The 19,861-nt window shown below is 40.3% G+C and overlaps 1 protein-coding gene across 3 annotated transcripts in view; it reads left to right on the forward strand.

The window, feature by feature from the left end:
* LOC149288387 (calponin-3-like) overlaps positions 1-17,864 on the forward strand; it is a 47,775-nt gene extending 29,911 nt beyond the window's left edge. Inside the window, exons 1-7 of one of the 3 annotated variants that reach the window (XM_089491707.1) lie at positions 5,868-5,924; positions 12,873-12,994; positions 14,356-14,422; positions 14,592-14,729; positions 14,984-15,100; positions 15,956-16,102; positions 17,517-17,864. In XM_089491707.1, the coding sequence (XP_089347833.1) occupies positions 5,868-5,924; positions 12,873-12,994; positions 14,356-14,422; positions 14,592-14,729; positions 14,984-15,100; positions 15,956-16,102; positions 17,517-17,864 (996 nt within the window). Of the gene's footprint in view, positions 1-5,867; positions 5,925-12,872; positions 12,995-14,355; positions 14,423-14,591; positions 14,730-14,983; positions 15,101-15,955; positions 16,103-17,516 lie in introns of those variants that run through there. The other 2 variants (XM_089491709.1, XM_089491708.1) reach the window with 2 other exon arrangements.
* Positions 17,865-19,861: the final 1,997 nt, after the last annotated feature.

Raw genomic sequence — 19,861 nt, forward strand, 5'->3', positions numbered from 1 at the left:
AAGTCAATTAACTGAAATACAACCCTCCAATCAACACTGCCTTTAGTGAATAGACCACTTTTACATATACAGCATTAAAGAGTCTTGGTATTATTTCATTTTTTTCTAATAAACTTCCTTTATGCACTTGGAGGCTGCTGTTGATGTTGGTCATGTGATATTTTGGGTGACCCTCTCTGCTTAAACACCACACTGAGCTGATCCTTTATAGTAATGCTAATCAGGTTTGTTCCCCCATAAACTTTTATTAGTCAGAGTGTCAGGCTAGGCGATTAAGACCGAGGCATTCTACTACAAGTCATGGTTTTGTCTTGTAGACAAAGCTAGAACACATACAAATGGCTTATATTCAGCTGTCTGAAAATATTGTATTAAATGAAAACTAGAACCATTTTAAAACAAAAAACATCACAATGTTTCTTCAAACTCATTCTTAAGTCGATGCTTGTAATATAAAATGGTATCTCTTTAATTATGAATGAAATAGAGAAAGAGGTCTGTCACTTATTTGTCTATAGAACAATACAAATGATAGAAGCTAGATGCATATTCCCTGTTGGGCAGTCAAAATAAATTCAGTGGAAGTACACTAAGAAAGAAACGTCTTCTATTGTCATCCTGTTAAATGGATAATATCATTAAATTTGTATCATCCTTTGTGCATTTAGTAAACCATTAACAAATAGCAACAATCATAGAACAAAGCACTTATTGAGCATTATCTTGCAAATAGTAATTGCAATGACATAGATATTTTCTCTGGACAGTGCATAAAATGTTAAACATATGACCTTTTAACAACTGTGCATGTTACATTGGTTGTATGGTGCTTGGGATACATTTGCGAATCATGCTGCATCAAGATATATTTGTTGTAGTCCTTTTTACAGTCACAGCCTTTCCTCCACTAAGAGGAGTTTCCCCAGTTACTATTTTACTTTGAAGAATGGTTTTGTATTAACCTAAAGCGCTACCCTAGGCATCCTTCTTCTTCTTGCCATCATATCCCAAAGTTTTACCTATTGTGACAAACCCTATAGCATGAGGGCCATACATGTCACTTTTAGGGGTCCTAAGCACAGTCCTCTAGGGCAATCAGAGTCAGGAACAGCAGCTTTAAACAAAACAGCGCTTTATTTTAACCACTTAAACCCCAAAAACCAAATCATAAAAAGAAAACCTAGCTCCCAATTGGAGCCCTCTCTAACTGAACAATGCTGGTCTAAACTGACCAGCCTAATCACCCACTACCTCAACCTCCCAACCAGACCCAGCTACGCCAGGCTCTGGAAAACCTCCCCCCAGACAGCACACAAAATGTCCAGGCAGGTATTGCCTCACTTGGCTCAGGGATAGTCTTCTTCAGGGCCTCTCCTTGCCCTGGGAGCACAGGGAACTTCCTCTTCCCCCAACAGTCTTCCTGAGTATCAGGCTCCAGGGGTTTTTAATGCCCAGCACCTGTGCCTGACGCCGGCCTCATAGAAATCCCGGACCGGATCCTGCAGATTTCTTGCCTCCTGGAAAACCCAGCATGGAGTTTCCACAGAATGGGGGAATGGAGCATTGGCCCACCCTGCTCTCCAATTGCTCCACCCCAGGGACCCATATGTATAATCTGCATAGCAGCTGTACTCAGATGCCATGCTAATCATCTCCCTGGGGTTCACACGGTCACACTATGAAGAACACAAAGTGCCGGGGCGGTAGTAAATTATGTGCCAACTTGACGCAGTCCTCCATATTGTTAATGGATGGTTGGGATTGGAGCTTTATTGCCCAATTGGGTGATTGGCTTCTAGTTATGCAGCAGATGGGCTACCGTCTCTTGACATGCCACCCTACGCCTAGTCAGCTTATGCCAGAATATGCTACTGCTGTACAATAACATAAAACTAGAGGTGATTTAATTCACTACCATTAACATCTGGTTTCTTTTTAAAAGTTATTGTTAATGGGGTTAGGGTCACCGTTTGGTATCTCTGGCATTTGCCATTAGGATGGCTGATACAGATGGATTTCCTCTTCACTGTGGGTTTTATCCTTTATATCTCATAGAAAGTCCCACCTGCTTCCTATGGACATTCAGACAAAAGAATAATAACCCAGGGTTAGTTCTGCTCAATTTTGTGTATACAGAATAATTGTGTGTGTGTGTGTGTTACAGCAGAGCTTGACAATCAGGACTTGTGCACAGGACTATTTTACGCAGATTTTATTTTCCGAGACATTCTTTATTAGGATTTGCATTTGTTATTTTTGTGCTTTTCCATCATGGGGATCATGGGCCACTTCGGGGGAAATCAAATTGTCTCCCCTGACTGCCCCTTGGGGTTTATTCACTAGGAAGAGGCGGCAGATAAGTATGCAAGAGAGCTGTGGTTTCAACGACCCCACTGCTCTATGCATTATGATGGGCAAATAGTAGCAGGTTTCTTCAGCAAGAAGGGTTGAGGTGGGCCTGCATAATGACAGTTCCATGGGTGAAGATCCTTTGTATAATGCATAGTTAATGAATGAGAGTTCTTCAGACAAGGACAAGTTCTCCTTACAGAATGTTTGGTGAAGTCAACAGTCTGAAACCACATTTCTCCAGAAAACGCTATCTTTTGTAATAGACGTCAAAAAACGTTAAAACTGTTTGAGATCTTTGATTGCGCAGCAAAGGTCCTCAATCACATCTCCCAGATGACCATCTCATGATGTACTGAAGCAAATCCATTATGTAATATCCTGGAGATCTGCTTCAATATATTGTAAGGTGCCTGGAGAGGTGTGGTAGGTGGATGGTCCTCCTGCCCTGCCACTAACCATGCCCCATCCTTCCTCTAGCATTCCCCATCCCCATTGTAGGTGTCTTGCTTAGGACACCTGAAATGTTGAGGGAAATGTAGTAAAGTCACCATATAGATTCTGGAGTCGGCATCATAAGACACTTAAAAATGACATCTTTAGAAAGGAAATTAATGTTTTACATTGGAATATATCATCAATGTGAAAATCCCAAATGCAACATTTCCAGCCCAGAATGAAACCCTGCACCAAAACAGCTGCCTTTATTGGGACCTTGGATTGTTCAGTGAATAGAAGCAGCAGAGCTGATAATCTAATCAGGGAAACGCAGGTGAATTCCATACATAGTTCCTGAGTCACATGTACCTCATTTCCGATGTCACAGGTCAGAATACTATAAACCCTTTAAAGCCCGAGGAGAGTGATTCACATGCCTATAGGCTTTAATTCCCGTTTTGCTATCACCAAATACTCTTTTTGAATGTGTTTCCTCCAATCCACCTAAATGAAAAAAAGAACGTGAGTCTGAAATCTTACGTATAAACAACATAATTCATACCTGTCTTCTGGCGAATTCTTCCAGGCACATTGTAAACAGATGGCTTTGCTCCCAGTTATATTCTCAGGTTAAATCCTTATTTCTAGATTTTTTTTCCGCATCTCTAAAACGGACATTTCTGGTAAGATTTCTGTGTCGTATTCAATGATTTTGATTTAGCAGAAAAGAACTGTGCTTAATACCATCAGTGGTAAGTCAAGAGGGAGATATAATCGGAGATATCTGAAAGGGACAGTCCAGCCATCGTACATATATAAAGTTGGGTGGTGCCTTTAAGATATTTTGCCCCTTTACTTACCCCATTGCTATTGAGCTTGCAGGAAATATTTACCACCAGCCAGCCTCAGTGTTGGCTCGGCAAGCATTTAGCAGGGAAGGGGTAACTGAACAAAAGGGGAGGAATAATTTAATTGGGAGGACAGTCATAATGGTATGATAGCTGTCTCCCAAGGTGGGTTCTCTCAATTCAATTGGCCACTAAAGCATCTCACACATTGGTGGATTTGCATTCTGTAATTATTTATTAAGGTACAGAAGGAGAAGTGGCCCTGGTCTTCCAGCCTGTTGTATATACATTTCATTACTTTATATCACTAGCTATTTTTACTCTGTTTAAATATAAATTATAGTAAAGAGACCCTTCTCTGTATCACGCAACAAACTTTAAAGAAGAGATCTAGGCAGGCAGATTTTAGTTTGATTCCTACGTGTTGAACCGATGCGGCCAAGTTCATTGTTCAGTTTTGGGAGTAATGTACTATTTACAGCAGAATCAAAGGCACTCTCCTGCTCCGCCGGACCTTTTCGCTGAGTATGCAACAGGTGTTTGAAGCCAAACAGGAACTTCTATGTATCCAACAATGACTGATGCAATCACTGCCGGTAAACATGCCGGTGGAAACATGCTGGGTTAACGCTATAACGCACTAGGCTCCGATGCACTTTAAATTTACAAAACATATTTTAAGGAAATATTATTTGTATTGGAGTTTATTACGGTTTTGTGTCAGTGCCAGACAAACGGTTTTCCCATGATCTCAGCCTGTCACCCTTATCACCCCGCTGCTGGAACACTAACCTTTGCTTTTTGATTTTGTGGTTTTATTTGAATCCAAAGAAAACCCTTGGAAATTTCCAGCTCAATGTGGATAATGCACTACATTTGGAGCGTGAGTTACTAGTTGGGTAGGTGCTACTCTGCACGAGCCATTGGAACTTGCTTAGCGACTTTGTTATACAAATTCGCTGTTTTAGTGGAATAGGCTTAAAAATGGAAATCACTGAGTTTTCCTTAAAGTAACTCATAGGAACTTCCATTACATCCAGGACTCGGATGCCCAAAGCATGGCTTTTGGATAACAAGTAGAAAAATTATGGACCACAGCTCTGGGGCAAAGTTCTAGATAAGGTGCAGTCACTATAGAAACCAATGGGGTGTATACTTCAAAAGTGCCGCCTGGAGCAATTGCACCACTCTGCTCCATTGTAGGGCCGGCCCTGCATAAAATCGTCCATCCCCCTGTCCTGGCTGAAAACCTCACTTCTGGTAATGGTGTGTGGATGCATGGTGGTCTCAAGCTTCTCTATGAAACATGTGCAGCCTCCTACATGGCCACATGCAACGTTCTTACACTCTAAAAGCCTGAAGGATGTAACGTAAGGAAGTTTTACTTTACTTAGAGGGTAGTATATAAACCAAACAACCTCCCAGCAGAATAGACTAGTACAAAATGTAAACATGGCATAGCCATATAGCTCCTGAATATAGACAAGACCAAGGCCTGATTAAGGGTTGATTCTCCACAGCAGAAAAAATGGCAGACTAGATGGTCCCAGTGGTTCCTATCTGCTGTCAGGCTCATGTAAGGATGGGATCTGCCACATGATCGCCAATATAGATGAGGGATGCCTTGGGGTTATGGGCTGATGACATGTATGATGAGTGATTATGAGTCTATTAAATATGTTTACTATTGCATTGGACTTTATAAAGGTAGGTTGATGCTATTCAAAGCTCAATCTTCAGAAAGTATCATCACATTCAGTAATAATAATTGCCTAACACAATGTGCCCACCCATAAACACACTATGCCTGGGGGGTTTAATGGCAAAGCCCCTCCAGTGTATTGAAGGTCACATGACAGTGCACTTGCGTTGGGAACAACATCTCGCATTTTTATCCCTCAGTAGCGAATAGGTCAATTCCTAAGTTTCATTTGCAATGTATCAGCAATTACTGCGAGAGAGCAACAACCAATTGGCGAACCTTTCTCGTTTAGCCCCTCCCCCGGGGCTCACTCCACGATTTTTCCATTGGTGAACGAGTTTCGTTCTTCACATCTCCGCCTTTTTATCCTTTTGGCCAGAGACACGCCCATTTCGCATCCCCCTAACTAGGAGCGGAGACTAGAAGATTCTGTTCGCGCCGGTTCAGTCAGGTTAGAGGAGCTGCTGCTGCTGCTGCTGAGAGACGGTGATTCGGGTGACCCTCACGTACCACACACACGGATAGCCACCATGACGCATTTCAATAAGGGACCGGCTTACGGGCTCTCCGCCGAGGTCAAAAACAAGGTAACGCATTGTGCACTGGGTGTCCGTGTTTTTCGTGGTGGTGGGATACAGAACCCAGCAGTGGGCAGTGTAGGGCCAAAGCCCCGGGCGGCGCCTACTTCATCTCGGAATACATCATTATCATTGAAACTCTCCGTCCCGTACGTTAGCGGTGCGCAGACCGAAGCAGCGGGATAGCAAGTAACGTCATGTAAATCGTTACAATAAGCAGCCTGCTACATTTTATACAAGTGAGGGCTTATAAAGGCCAGACCTGTAGACATGGATGTACCATAGAGGTGATGGGTATGCGAAAGCAAAACATTAAAATAGATCCCATTGCGGGAGGTCTGCGTAGCAGGATCCTCAGGACAAGTCCAGCCACACAACATGGCTTTCATGTGGAACCAGGATCCGCTTGTAAGGAATCGAATTGATTTGGCAGTCTGGTTTTCTGGCTCCTGGGTTTGTGCAGTTTTACAGATTTTAGTTCCATTTTCTATTAATTTGCACGGATTTATTCCTTCCTGGCCGAAACCTCCCCCGCCTCCTACGGATCTTTCTCTCTAAGCATATTTATTCAGCTTTTGCGAAAGGGTTTCAGGATTGAATTGTAGTATTTACACTAGCAAACTATGCGCTATATTTCATATTGACGCCAATACATATAATACTATGTATAGAATATATAGTGGCACTCCGAGGTACACCTTTATGAAGCCCTGTTTGTGTGTTCATCTTAACCGCATCGTTTGCACTCCTAGTGGCCAAAGTAGGTAATTACACGCAAATAAAAGAAAAGATTGGTTACTTTGTATGAAGTTTTTGTTACTAAACCTTCCCTCTGATGCTGTTTCTTTATCCCAGCCCTCAGCTGATGTGGCATCCACTTTAATAAAGTATGATAGTTTCTTTTTATTAGACAGATTGGGGCTGTACATTTGCTGCTCTGCTACTGTCAGCATTTCGTTATGAAACGGACATTTCTGACTTCATACTTTTGCAGTTTTAGCCTATTTTGTAAACACTTTTTAATGATGTGATGCAGCTTTGGGCACCAAATAAATAACGTCATCAATGATGTTGCCCCTCTGTGAAAGCTCACATATTCTTGTTGTATTAGATCTGGCTCCACGAGCTTCCATAGGCTCCTAAAATAATAAAAAATGTTGCTGTGTACCTGTGATGTTATCTTTCTGCCGTGTGTCTGGCTTGAAAGGTTTGGGAATAACTTATTGTCTACAGAATGACTTCCCAAAGGGTTTCAGTGATTGCCCACCAGGCACGAATTGTCTATAGTGGAAAAACAAGACCCCCCAGCGTGTGCGCACTTTGGAAACCAAAGGTTATCACAGAAATGTGGATATGGACGCTTTTTAATATTCCCTTTTGGAGCGTGTTGATGAGATGGCTGTATGTTTGTGTTGTGCGGCCACCAGTGACAGACAGATCTTCCGTGTAATTTCCTTTTGCAATGTGAGTTTGTAAGATGAAACTCAGGAGGATGAAGGTGCTGTCTCTCTGTTTGTCTGCTGGATGGTAATTGGCTTTGCCTGCAATGACTGGGAAAATGCAAGGGGAAAAAATCCCCTCTCCACCCCTTCCCCCCCCCCCCCATTGCATTCCAGGGGCCTTACCTCATGGCTTCTGAGCAGAGAAGCATCCAATGGTGTGGGCTCTGCATACAGAATACTCATTGTCTGCTTCCCGGCTCTGCAGCCAAGCAGCGCAGGCACAAAGGCTCACTGCTGCTTTCTACATTTCAATAGCCCCTCCAGCTCCGGTGTGCGCTTTCTTACTGCTGAGTTGCAAAAATAATTTTGCAGCTTTTAGCGTTTGTGTGGCATTAACATGGCGTTAAATATAAGCCCCACGCCCTTTTATGTGCTAGTTCATAACAGACGGGTCACCGTTCAGCTAATCAAATCCTTGCAGGTCTCTGGGGTGCAGTAAATGCTTGCAGGAAAGTGCTGTTTCAGCAACAATGGATGCTGTTTTTGAAGCTTTGTGCATTTTCTAGGATTCTGTTAAGGGACATGTTACGAAGCCTCCATTTTAGTGGTTTATTGATATGTTTTGGATTATATGCTAATAAATTATAATGTTAGCTTTAACCACCCTTTCTTGTGGTTTTAACTTTGCGGTTGGGGAAAGTAAAACTGAAGATTTCTACTTTCTAATTAACTTTGCATTGCATAAAGGGCAAATACATAAAATGATCTGCTGTTAGTGTACTCTGAGAGATGCACCTCCTCCATAATCGGTCTAATAAGACTTTTTCATGGAGTATAAAGAATGTATGAAACCATCAGCTACCTGCCAGCAACAAAGCAGACTAATGGATCTTCCTGCGCAGCGCGTGGTTTATGGCTGCCAGCGGTACTAATGCATAGATTGATCCGTTGAATTTAGCTTTTAGGTATATTCTAAATCATTTTTGCTTGCAGAATAATTGTGCATATAAGCTAGATTAACCTCATTAACCCCGTAATAGAATTGGCTGGATTTGTACGTTTGTCGTGTCATACTGAGTTGGTACTCTACATGGCCTGTATTGCAAAGCAAGTTTCTCTGAGCATGGCTAGCTTTAATTCATTCTCTGCTTATTGCAGGCTTTCCAGATAAACACAAAGACCCGCTGAGCGCTGCATACTGCTAGTTATGGATAGGCATTGGCGGCCATTGTGTTTAATATTAAAGTAATGGAGGTGTAAAGCACATTAGTTTGATATCTTCTATGGGCTGGGTAGAACGTGATTTGGCTACTCATTGCAGCAGCTTATGTCCATTTTAACTTTAGTTTATGTATGTATATATATATAATATATGTTGAAATAGTTTTGTTACATTGTGGAATGGCTTTTATACTGTTGGGGTTATGGATAAAATGACCAAGCAAGTACATTTTATTAGATGGGGTAACTTTCAATTTGCACCCATTATCTTTATCTATAACCCTCGAACACTGTGGCAGTCGGGGGAATGTGGTCTTACTGTGTTGGAGTTGTGCATGAGGCCAGGAAAAACTGTACGGGCATCGGTTACTGAAATGTAACTATTACCAGAACTGGAAAGACATCTGAATGCGCTAATGCCCTTCCACCGAGCGTGGCCACGTTATGTAATTCAGGGAGGTATTTGCTGTTCTCATTGACAGTGGTGATGAGCTGAGCAAAGGATAGGGGATCTGTGAAGTGGGTCGGTGGGTTGTAACACCAGGTATTGCTGAGTCATTGAAACATACCATAGGGTACACAACCTTTTGGCATTAAAAAACATCTATAGCTTGTTTTCTATTCACTGTAGTTTATTCTGGAGATATTCCGTTTAACCCCTTAAAGACAATGGGCGGTCCCTAAACCCATTAAAAACAATGCATTTTGAGCCCGTACATGTACGGGCTTTGTCATTAAGGGGTTAAGCGGTTATTTTTCATCAGTACATTGGATTTCAGTGGTAGATGGTGGCCACAGCTGCTTAGCGAATTAATGTTCTCGCCTAAGGAGCTTATAATAACAATGCTTTTCACTTATGTTGCCACATACTGCATTTTTTAACTGCTGCTTATTAACATACTTGTTTTCTACACTTCTTTGAGAGGAAGAATGAGATTCACCAGTTGTTTCCATGCCTGATGATTTAAACTTGTATATAAAACCTTGTATTGCTTAAAGCACGTCGGATTGCAAGTGATGGCCTTTTTGTAGGATGTATCTGTGGAGCTCGTGGTACGGTTATCGGTGTCATTTATAACTAATAATAATAAGACACAAGAATTTAAGTCAAGATAATGAGCTAGAAACTAATTCAGCATTTAGTTTATAGGTGCCCATACCCCGTGCTCCTTACCTGGGCTGAAGCCTCAGACTAGAAAACCCCCCCAATAAAATATAATGCTGAGACCCTGCCTGCATCGCAGAGGCTCTTGTGAAAATTGCTTGCAGTAAAATGACTCTATCGTCTGGAAGTGTCTGAGTGACGTAAGATAGATGTCATGTCTGTTGCAATCTTATTAAATTCTTCTGTTCTCACAAAAAAGTAATTTCTTACTGCTGAGTTGCAAAATAATTTGCAACTTGTCAATGACCAACGTAATCCTCTTTATATTCAGGCGACACACGCATCGTTGTTAGTCCTGCCGCGTTCCACCGGCTGGCAGGGACAGCGGAAAGCGGGCATTTTCATGACATTCTTTTTTTGGTATATATTCAGGCAGCTTTCTGGCTCCGTCTGTGGAATATTGATGTAGATAAAGATTTTATGCTTCTGAATTTTAGCCACATTGAGGCAAATGGATTTAGCGAGGGGATCCCATAGTAAGTGCCCGTCGCATCCTTTTAAGGAAAGACTGTAAGATTCCCACCAAAAACCCTACAGGAAAAGTGTATAACGTTTGGCAGAAAGCCAGGACTTGTGAAATTTGAAACAAGATTTTTCTCTACTTAGGTCATGTGAAACGCTTGGGTGCTGCGTGCAGAACATTAAGTCTGTCAGAGAGATGAGGAAACAGTTTGCATATCCCCCATCTTCAAGTGATGGATGTTTTGCACAACTTAACACCCTGGTAGAGGGACATTACTTTGTTTCGCAACTAAACCTGAGATTAAGTAATGCGATAAGAGGGTTGCTTGTGATTTCGTGTGTTGGGGCGACTTATATTTCTGGGCAGCTTGTCCTCATATAGTCTATCCAACAATCCTTAGGTGATGGGAATCTGTTAAAGAACATCATGGATTTTTTTTATTTTTTTTTTGGTACTATAATTAATAAAAACAATCCTCAAACTTTTGTCTTATTGATGTATTACATACAACTATCGGTACCCCTGCAAAACATAAATCAGGGCCAGAAGAATACATTTATATACATTTAACAATCCTGGCAGTAGTGTTTGTATGATGGTTCTTGCTGCAGTGATTAAGTGTTTGTGCCTATAAATCATATTAAGGTTTTGGGTATGTGTGGGAAAAGTAAAAAAGCAGCTTGTGTAAATTACACATTTTATCAATCTGACTGTAGGGCATTATGTGTGTGTGTGTGTGTGTGTGTGTATAGCAAATACTGTTTGCTTCACTCGTATCCTGATGGTTATTTATTACCGTATTTGCTCAATTATAAGCTGAGTTTTTTTTTCAGTGCAAATGCTCTGAAAAATACCCCTTGTCTTATATTCAAGATCGTCTTATAATCAGACCTCAAATAGAGGTCTCACTAAGATCCAGTTCCCCCGCAGCGCTGCTGGCACTTCCTCTGGGGGCTTCTATGACAGAGAACTAGTGTGAGATGACCTTCCGGTGCTCCGTCATAGAAGCCCCAGGGGAATTAACAGGCAGCAGAGGTTGTCTACGTGCATCACGCAGACGTCCACCGGCTGCCCCCACTAGACACCAGAGTGGCATATTGGGGGGAATAAGGCATATCTGGGGGGAGGAGTAGCAAGCCGTGGGGCAGATGTGCACAACTGGGGGGCAGGTTGGCAAAAACATTTTTTTTTAATTAAATATGAACATGTGAATTAACATTTACTAAAAAAACCTTTTTTCCTATAGGGTAGTCTTATATTCAGGCTCTTTCTTTTTTCCTAAATATTGAAACTTTTGGGGGTCGTCTTATAATCGAGCAAATACGGTTAATGCAGTTTTGAAATGTAAAAAGCGCCATTAAAGCAACACCTGGTATAAACTAGAAAAAAATAAATGGCTCTCACTATTTGCTGACTTCTAAGAAGGGTGATTTGGAGATGTGCTCGGCTCTTGGCACTTGATACCAATAGAGTCTTTATAAAATGTATATAGAATATTCGAGTCGGAATTCATGACTCCTTGAATTCTGGAGTTTTAAGTGGACTAAACTGAGAATCTTTGTGGTCCTGCATTTGAATAACTAATGCGAAATAGCAGAAAACAAGTTCTGGATTCACATATTTGGGGACAAATTTGAATCACAAGGATTTTTCTATTGGATATCAAACTTTATATTCAAAAGAATGTTTTGTTCGTAGGTAAGGTTTAGTAAATAAGAAAGGAATCTCTTCCCTCTATAGTGCTGTGTTGGTATATGTTGTTGGATAGTGTTTTGTGTGTGTGTGTGTGTGTGTGTGTGTGTGTGTGTGTGTCTGTCAATGTATTAAAAGTACCTTAATTTACTAATTTTATGTATTGGCTTATCAGTTTATTAAATGGCCTAAATCTGCTAACTGATAAATATTTGCCATTAATCAATACTTTATTAAGAAGCTTTTTTTCCCTATTTTATTACATATGTTTTGTGCAATATCTTTAGAACGGTTTCTTGATTATGAGATATATCTATTAAGGGAACATGTGATAGTGGAGCATCACCGTAGAAAGGATCAGAACCTTACAAATAAATATAAAACATTATCAGGGGCAAAAAACTGACCTCTGGCCTCGGCTTTATTTTTTATTTTTTTACACAGTATGTTGTATTGATGCCATTTAATATTATGGCAAATCGTTATCCCAAGACCACATGTTTGGCTCTTTCCTCTTACCTTAATACCAACAACACCATGGCGTAGGAGACCTGTATGCACTGCCTCGCAGCGATTCAGTTGTCATTTCAAACCAACTCCTGCTGTATTCCATGCTATATGATACGGTTGGATAGACTTTACCGCACATACTGGGTCCTTTTCAAGCCAAAGACTGAGTTGAAGAGTCTCTTCCTTCAATGCTAGTATGTTTGTGGCTGATGCTTGGAGCGCCCATAATATTCTGGTTCATTTTTGCTTCTCTCCAGTCCAGTGTGTCGCCGATATTGTGTGCCCAGGACCACAGAATATGTTCCCTGTATTAATGCGTGGAGTTTAGGAACTGCTTTGATAAACCGCTGAACTTGTTGTTAATGGGATGACTTATTTGGCTTCTGCAAAATTTCAAAGAAACGTAAGGAAAATCGGACACAGCTCTAACTTTTTTTTTTTTTTTTTCTGATTTTCACCCCCAGATTGCACAGAAATATGACCCTCAAGTGGAAGATGAGCTTCGTCTTTGGATAGAAGAAGTCACTGGCATGAGTATCGGTGAAAACTTCCAGCTTGGCTTGAGGGATGGAGTCATTCTTTGCAAGTAAGAATACAGCCTGCATTTAAGGCCAATATCTGGGGTTTTTTTTTGCAGAATAATGTTTTTAAATCGGTTTTCACACGGTAACATAGTAATTTAGGTTGAAATTAAGACACAAGTCCAAGTTCAACCTTGCTGTTGATCCAGAAGGCAATCTGATTTCTCACTGCATCGGCAAGCTGTAGCTAATCCTGTCCTTTATAACTTGGTATATTACTTTGTAGGGAATGAATTCCACATTTTTATTCTTACTGTAAAGAACCCTTTTTTCACTGTTTTAGCTGTAAATTCCCCCCCCCCCTTGCCTGCAGGCCATGAGGACTAGTTATGGTTCCCTGATGCAGACTGCTATGGCCTAGCCAATATAGTAGGCAGCGACACATTAGTGCCCCTAATCCTGAAAAGGCCATGCGAGGAGATTGCGGCGGTTTGTGCAGTTACTGAATTTATTTAAATGCATTGATACATCCCAAAAGCTGTTTTGACAAGGGAAGTGTGGTTTAATACGTACACGATGACTCTGAAAGCCTCTGCATAATAGCTAACATAGTGGACATCTTCCAATAATGATATTCCTCTTATGACTGCAGCCGTTTCATTAATCTTAAGGAGGAAGAACATAGTTTAAACTATCTATGGCGTGTTTTTTTAATTTAATTTATTATATTTGAGGTATTTAGTTTAATAATCAAAACAGTTTGCTGCCCTACCGTTCTCTTCTCCAATCGACAGCAATGTAATGGAAAATATAGTGGGGGATGAATAACTATACTGATCCTGTCATCTCATATCTTTTGTGCGTGCCTTGTTATTTTGAATAGGTACTTATTATAATCTGTAACATGTTATTATGTTTTTTAGTGTATTGATTCCTAAAATGTAGGGTTTGAGAGAAATGCTTTATAGTTCGATCAATAGTTAGTGCTTTGTAAAGTGAACATGTTTATGACGGGACTATTAGTGTCTCACAGGCTCTGTTTCTGCTTGTTCTCTGGTGGAACTTGGTACCTGTAAAAAAAAAAACCCAAAAAAAAACATAAAAAAACAAACAAAAAAAAATGGCGCAGGGGGTAGCCTTGGGATAAGTGATGGCTGCTCTTTGGTATGGGTGATGTCTCTGAATTGGATGGACTAATAGCAGGTGGTCCCCTATGGTTAATGCATGGTTGGAGACTGAATTTTCAGCGGCTCCTTCTGGCGCTAGGTAGAGGTGGTAGGGTATGTAAATATTTATTTACGTATAATGTGTAAATGGGTCAAGTCTGTATATTTGTAGCCAAAGTGCATTCATGTAGAAGTTTTGTGAGCTTTAAAAGACTATCATCGTGAGCACATGTTAAACTTTCTCTCTAATCTATCTTTAGTCTTATTAACAAGCTGCAGCCCGGCTCCGTCAAGAAAATAAATGATGCAAAAATCAACTGGCACAAGGTAATTCTTTTTGGGTGCTTTCTATTAATTCAGCGTTTCAAATTTGCTCCAAAGTTTTGCGTCGCGTTCTTGCTGCTTTTCATACTTAGTCTTGTGTTAAACGTTATGTTCCGTTTTCTTTAACCGGATGGTGATTTATGCCTCGCAACGACTTATCTTCTCTCTGCAGCTGGAGAATATTGGAAACTTCATTAAAGCTATGCAGGAGTATGGGATGAAGCCACACGATATTTTTGAAGCAAATGACCTTTTTGAGAATGCAAACATGACTCAAGTTCAAATTTCTCTGGTTTCTCTAGCTGGTTTGGTAAGCAGGGTTTCCTCTGGGTTCAGTTAATTAAGACTAGTCCTCACAGATTTTATACCAAATATATCCATTTGCATAATCTACTTTAGTTTGATCTATACCAACTGTCCCCACTATCACAGATACATAGACTGCGTGGGGGATTATCTTCATATCTTCCAGGCACCTGTCCGTTAACAGACAGTCTGCTGCAGGTGGATTTAATGCTAAACATTGTTTCCATTTGAAATTTAACAGAAAATTGTTTTTTGCAGGCAAAAACAAAAGGCTTCCACACTACAGTAGACATTGGTGTGAAGTATGCTGAAAAGCAGAAGAGGCACTTTGACGAAGGGAAACTAAAAGCGGGACAAAGTGTGATTGGGTTACAGGTAAAGATAAGATACATTATGCAAGATAGAAGTCTTGTGAATAATCTACACATAGTAGGATTTATTTTATGATGTATAACTCGGTATGTTTAAAGATACTATAACTATGAAGTGGCTTTTAGGCACTGTTTGTCAGACTTCTCTGCAGCATGTTTGATATGGAACGTGTGTGTCTGTAGTGGGTTTGGTAAAGCAGATTATGTCTCCTTTTTATTCAGTAAAATATGTAATGGTGTTTACGCATTTTATGTAACTGTATATAAAAACACACTCTGTACTATGGTACACTTAAGTTCCTTTCCCTAGCATCTGTATGGTTATTCCTCCAAGTTATCTCATTATGTCACAGATTTATTGTTGATTTGTTCAGGTAGTCTTTGTAAAGATTCACGAGGCAAAGGGAAAGTGATATGGATGGGGAATTTGATTATATGTTTGTGGCATTTGATTATATGTTTGTGGCCCTGCCTCAGCTTTCGTGGTGGTAAAAATGATTTTAACCAAAAGTTATCGGTAATCCCAGTAAACAAATGTCAGTGATGCCACTAGATATCTATGCCTGTGTATGGGGATACATATATGCTTTTACTATTCTTTGTAACCATTATCAGAGATGTAATCCACATCAATCGGGTACAATCTGATACCCATGTATTACTATTGGATAAATTGAGATTGTGGAACCTGCCCAGAGTTTGCACCCCTGTTAATGTACATGAAAGGTGGCCCCTGAGCCTTAATATATACACAAAAATGCCACTAGCTCACTACAGGCACTTTAAGCATGTCATTGCTAACAATTACCCGTTTACTGCTAATTACATCTGCTTATAACTTATTTTTATTTGCATTTAGATGGGAACCAACAAATGTGCAAGTCAAGCTGGAATGACGGCGTATGGAACCAGAAGGCACCTTTATGACCCAAAAATGCAAACAGATAAGCCATATGATCAGACAACAATAAGTTTACAGATGGGAACAAACAAGGGTGCTAGCCAGGTAATCACGTTTTTTTCTTTATTTTATTGTGCGGTTCCTGCCTTTTGTCTGTGAAAGTAATGGCTGTTTGTCATTTGTGCTGTCCAATGATGTATGACATATTAGATTTGTCTTGTAATAAATGATGAATAAATTACATTGTATCCACAGTTAACTTGCAATAAAGTTCCAAATAGTTTGCACAAAAACACAATGTACGCAACGTTGGTTAACGCACACAAATCCTGTCGCTATACTAAAGCTTGCCTTCCCATCACTGAAAACCTGTTTAATGTTAAATTACCGTATTTGCTCGATTATAAGACGACCCCCCCCCCCCAAATCTGAATATTAATTTAGGGAAAAAAAGGATTTAGCCTGAATATAAGACGACCCTATAGGAAAAAAGTTCTACCAGTAAATGTTAATTCATCTAAATTTTTTTTTTTTTTTTTTATTAAGAATTTTCATACTTTTACACATCATAAAACATTTCTTCCATAAATACCATAAGATTACAGCAGAAAAACAAACGGAATTTCTGTACTTTCTACCATTTATAGGAAGGTAAATATTCATTATAATCATTATTACCAACTTGCATAAAACGTTCAAGTTGTACATACATACCTCGCTCATTCACACTTCACATAGACTTGGGGTAGACATTAGGTTGTATTAGGCGAAAGAATTCCCACAGGGGAGCGTCTAATCTATCATATCACTATGGAAATGTACCCACGGTCTCCATATTTGTTCATATACATTATGTTGGCCTCTAGAAACTAAGAAACCTTGTTCCATCTTGTTTTGGTATTTAACCTGAACAACAACATCTCTCCAATCTATTATTTCCGATTGTTTCCATTTTCTTGCAATACATATTTTAGCTGCTAAATACAGCTGAGAAATTAAGATTTGTTGTACCTCACTCACTGCCGGAAAATTGATATTAAATAAAAGATTCCACCGGTGCGGGGAACTCTGATCTCTGACAGTTGGGGAAGGTCTGCGCGATGGACGCAGACAACCCCCGCTGCTAGCCACGCCTCCTTCCTGCTGCAGCGGAAGTTGTCTACGTGAATCGCGTAGACATCTAGATGCTGCCCCAGCTACACACCGGGGACTCAGAAGTACCGGTAAGTGGGGCGGGGGGGGCAGGAGGATCCAGGTCCCCTGCAGCTGCGGGGGATCTGGATCTCAGTCGTCTCATAGTCAGACCTTTTTGAGGTCTGATTATAAGACGAGGGGTATTTTTCAGAGCATTTGCTCTGGAAAAAACCTTGTCTTATAATCGAGCAAATACGGTATATGTTAAAGGGCTCTAATTTGCTTTTAAATTCTTTGTGTGTAATATTTATATAAATCAACTTGCATATTAAATATTTTTAAAGACATCTTATTTAATTGAAATATTCTATATTTGTCTTGCTAGGCTGGCATGTCTGCTCCAGGAACAAGAAGAGATATCTATGATCAGAAAGGAATCTTGCAGCCAATGGATAACTCTACCATTTCATTACAAATGGGAACCAACAAAGTGGCCTCTCAGAAAGGCATGAGTGTGTATGGCCTCGGGCGCCAGGTATATGATCCCAAGTACTGTGCTGCACCAACAGAACCCATTATCCATAACGGAAGCCAAGGCACCGGAACAAACGGCTCTGAAATCAGCGACAGCGACTACCAGGCAGAATATCACGATGACTATCCGGGGGAGTATCCAGATGACTACCCGAGAGATTACCACGGGCAGTACAGCGACCAGGGCATCGATTATTAGATGTATACGGTGTAGTCTGTTTATTAGTTTATTTTATTCAATGAAGACCAAGCTAGCCTTGTGTAATTTTACTTGTCTTCCTTAAACACTACTACGCTTTAATATGGAAACTAATTTTTGCCTTACATTCCTTCATTTCTGCCTTCTATCCCTAGTTGCCTTCTAGTGCTGAGACTGGTTTATTCTGCAGCATTACCAATAATTGCATATGAAGTAAAAGGAATACTGTGAATAATGAAGGGAGCATTTGTACAGTGAGTTATGCCATGTCAGGACTATGCATTTTTGCTATATGTATCATGGAGTGCGTGTTATAAAGAATCTGCATTTTATCCAATTTTCTCAGTGGTGGTGGTTTGAAACTGATGGTATAGCGGTGGGTAGGTAAATGTTTTTATGGTCCTTTTTATTCCATTGCCAACCGTATGTTCGATTGATTCTATAAAGAAGCATCACCTGCTTTTTGTTTTCCACCATATAAATATTGCGCACTCTGGCTTTCTTACGCCCATCACACCGGACTTGATCCTAGAGGGTCACACACTGAAGCAGGACAGAAGAACCATTTTTATATTGTTTTCCTCCAGTCACGCGCATGTATAATCTTGGCATATTTCTTGTAATAACATTAAAACTTGGTTCCAGAAGGGCCAGTTAGAGGAAGATCTCTTAATCTAGGGATCACTACTGTTTGTGTAAAAGGATATTAAACACAAGTGATCCGTAACCCATTGTGAGCTGAACAAAGGATGACGAGGAGCTTGTATGGAAGTTAAGACCAGTCTCTCTGGACAGCTATCTGTGACGGTGCTGTGATGGGATCCATGTAAGAAAGCCAGAGGGATTTTAACCTGCTCTACATTCCGTTCTGTCTTTAATTCAAGGAAATCTGTATCGGTTGTTTTTTAGGACCATGCAAATGTCTTAACTCCCTTGCAAACTTAATTGCCTGTACCTGCAGACAGTTTGTCCCTGCAAGGGTTAATGCTTAAATTTGCATTTATATTTTTCCGTGCCATGTTGTACCCATGTAGTATTTGCTTCATTTCTGTTATGTATATTTATTGTCGCATTTCTCAGCATAAACTGATCCCAATGTATTTTTTTATAAATAAATTTTGATATTTTTTTTCTTTGAAGAGATCACATGTTATGTAATGGTTTGGTTTGTTGCGTATTCAGTTTCTTCTCTTGAATTAGTTAGCCCTGGCCTGCGTCCGGACAGTTTATTAATAGGCAGACAAGCGATGAAGTTCATGGCACGAGCTCCATTTTCACATAAGCTTAGTGTTGCGGTTTGACATTGTGCCGATGCGATAATGAAGTTCCTGCTACATTTTGGGGAAGATTTTTCAAATGACTAGAAAGTGTGATCTGTGCTGTGGGAGACGCGGTTAAGTACCTGTGACTTGGTATAATACACGTCGGTTCAGATATGGTACACACCAAGGTTTAATATACAACTTTGACCCTAGAAATGCTACATTTGGAGCAGCCAATCCATGCATTTTTTTCTCTATTCCCTCTTGGAGCTTTAAGAAAACTGGGTGGTTCACTTCTACAGCAAAATGGGCAGACGAGACATAAACCCAGCTTATGTGTTTGTGGGAATGCTTTAAATGCTGCTTGTGATTGTAAACGGATAATCGCTTTAAAATATGCATGTAAATAGTAAACGTAGTCCCCCCCCCCCCCCTCCTACACTGTTGGACTTGGATGTAATTCATCTCCAGTGTCACTGCCTAGAAGCAATTTTACTGGCATTATACTGCGATTAGCCCTAAAAACAAAAAAACCCGCGTTTTGGTTGTAAGTACTTTCTGCGAATTGTACCAAATGTCAGATAATCTAAATGATGGCCAGGGACGCTGTTTACGGTTACATGGATACTGTACCAATTTTGGCCCCTTGGAAACTAAGGCAATTTCCCACGTTATCATTTTTTTTTTTTTTTTTTTTTTTTTTTCTCAGCGATGAGCCAAACAAAAATCTGGTTC

Source organism: Sceloporus occidentalis, unplaced genomic scaffold (genome assembly GCF_023333645.1).
Source record: "Sceloporus occidentalis isolate IW3139 unplaced genomic scaffold, rSceOcc1.0.p SCAF_51, whole genome shotgun sequence".
Lineage (NCBI taxonomy): Eukaryota > Metazoa > Chordata > Lepidosauria > Squamata > Phrynosomatidae > Sceloporus > Sceloporus occidentalis.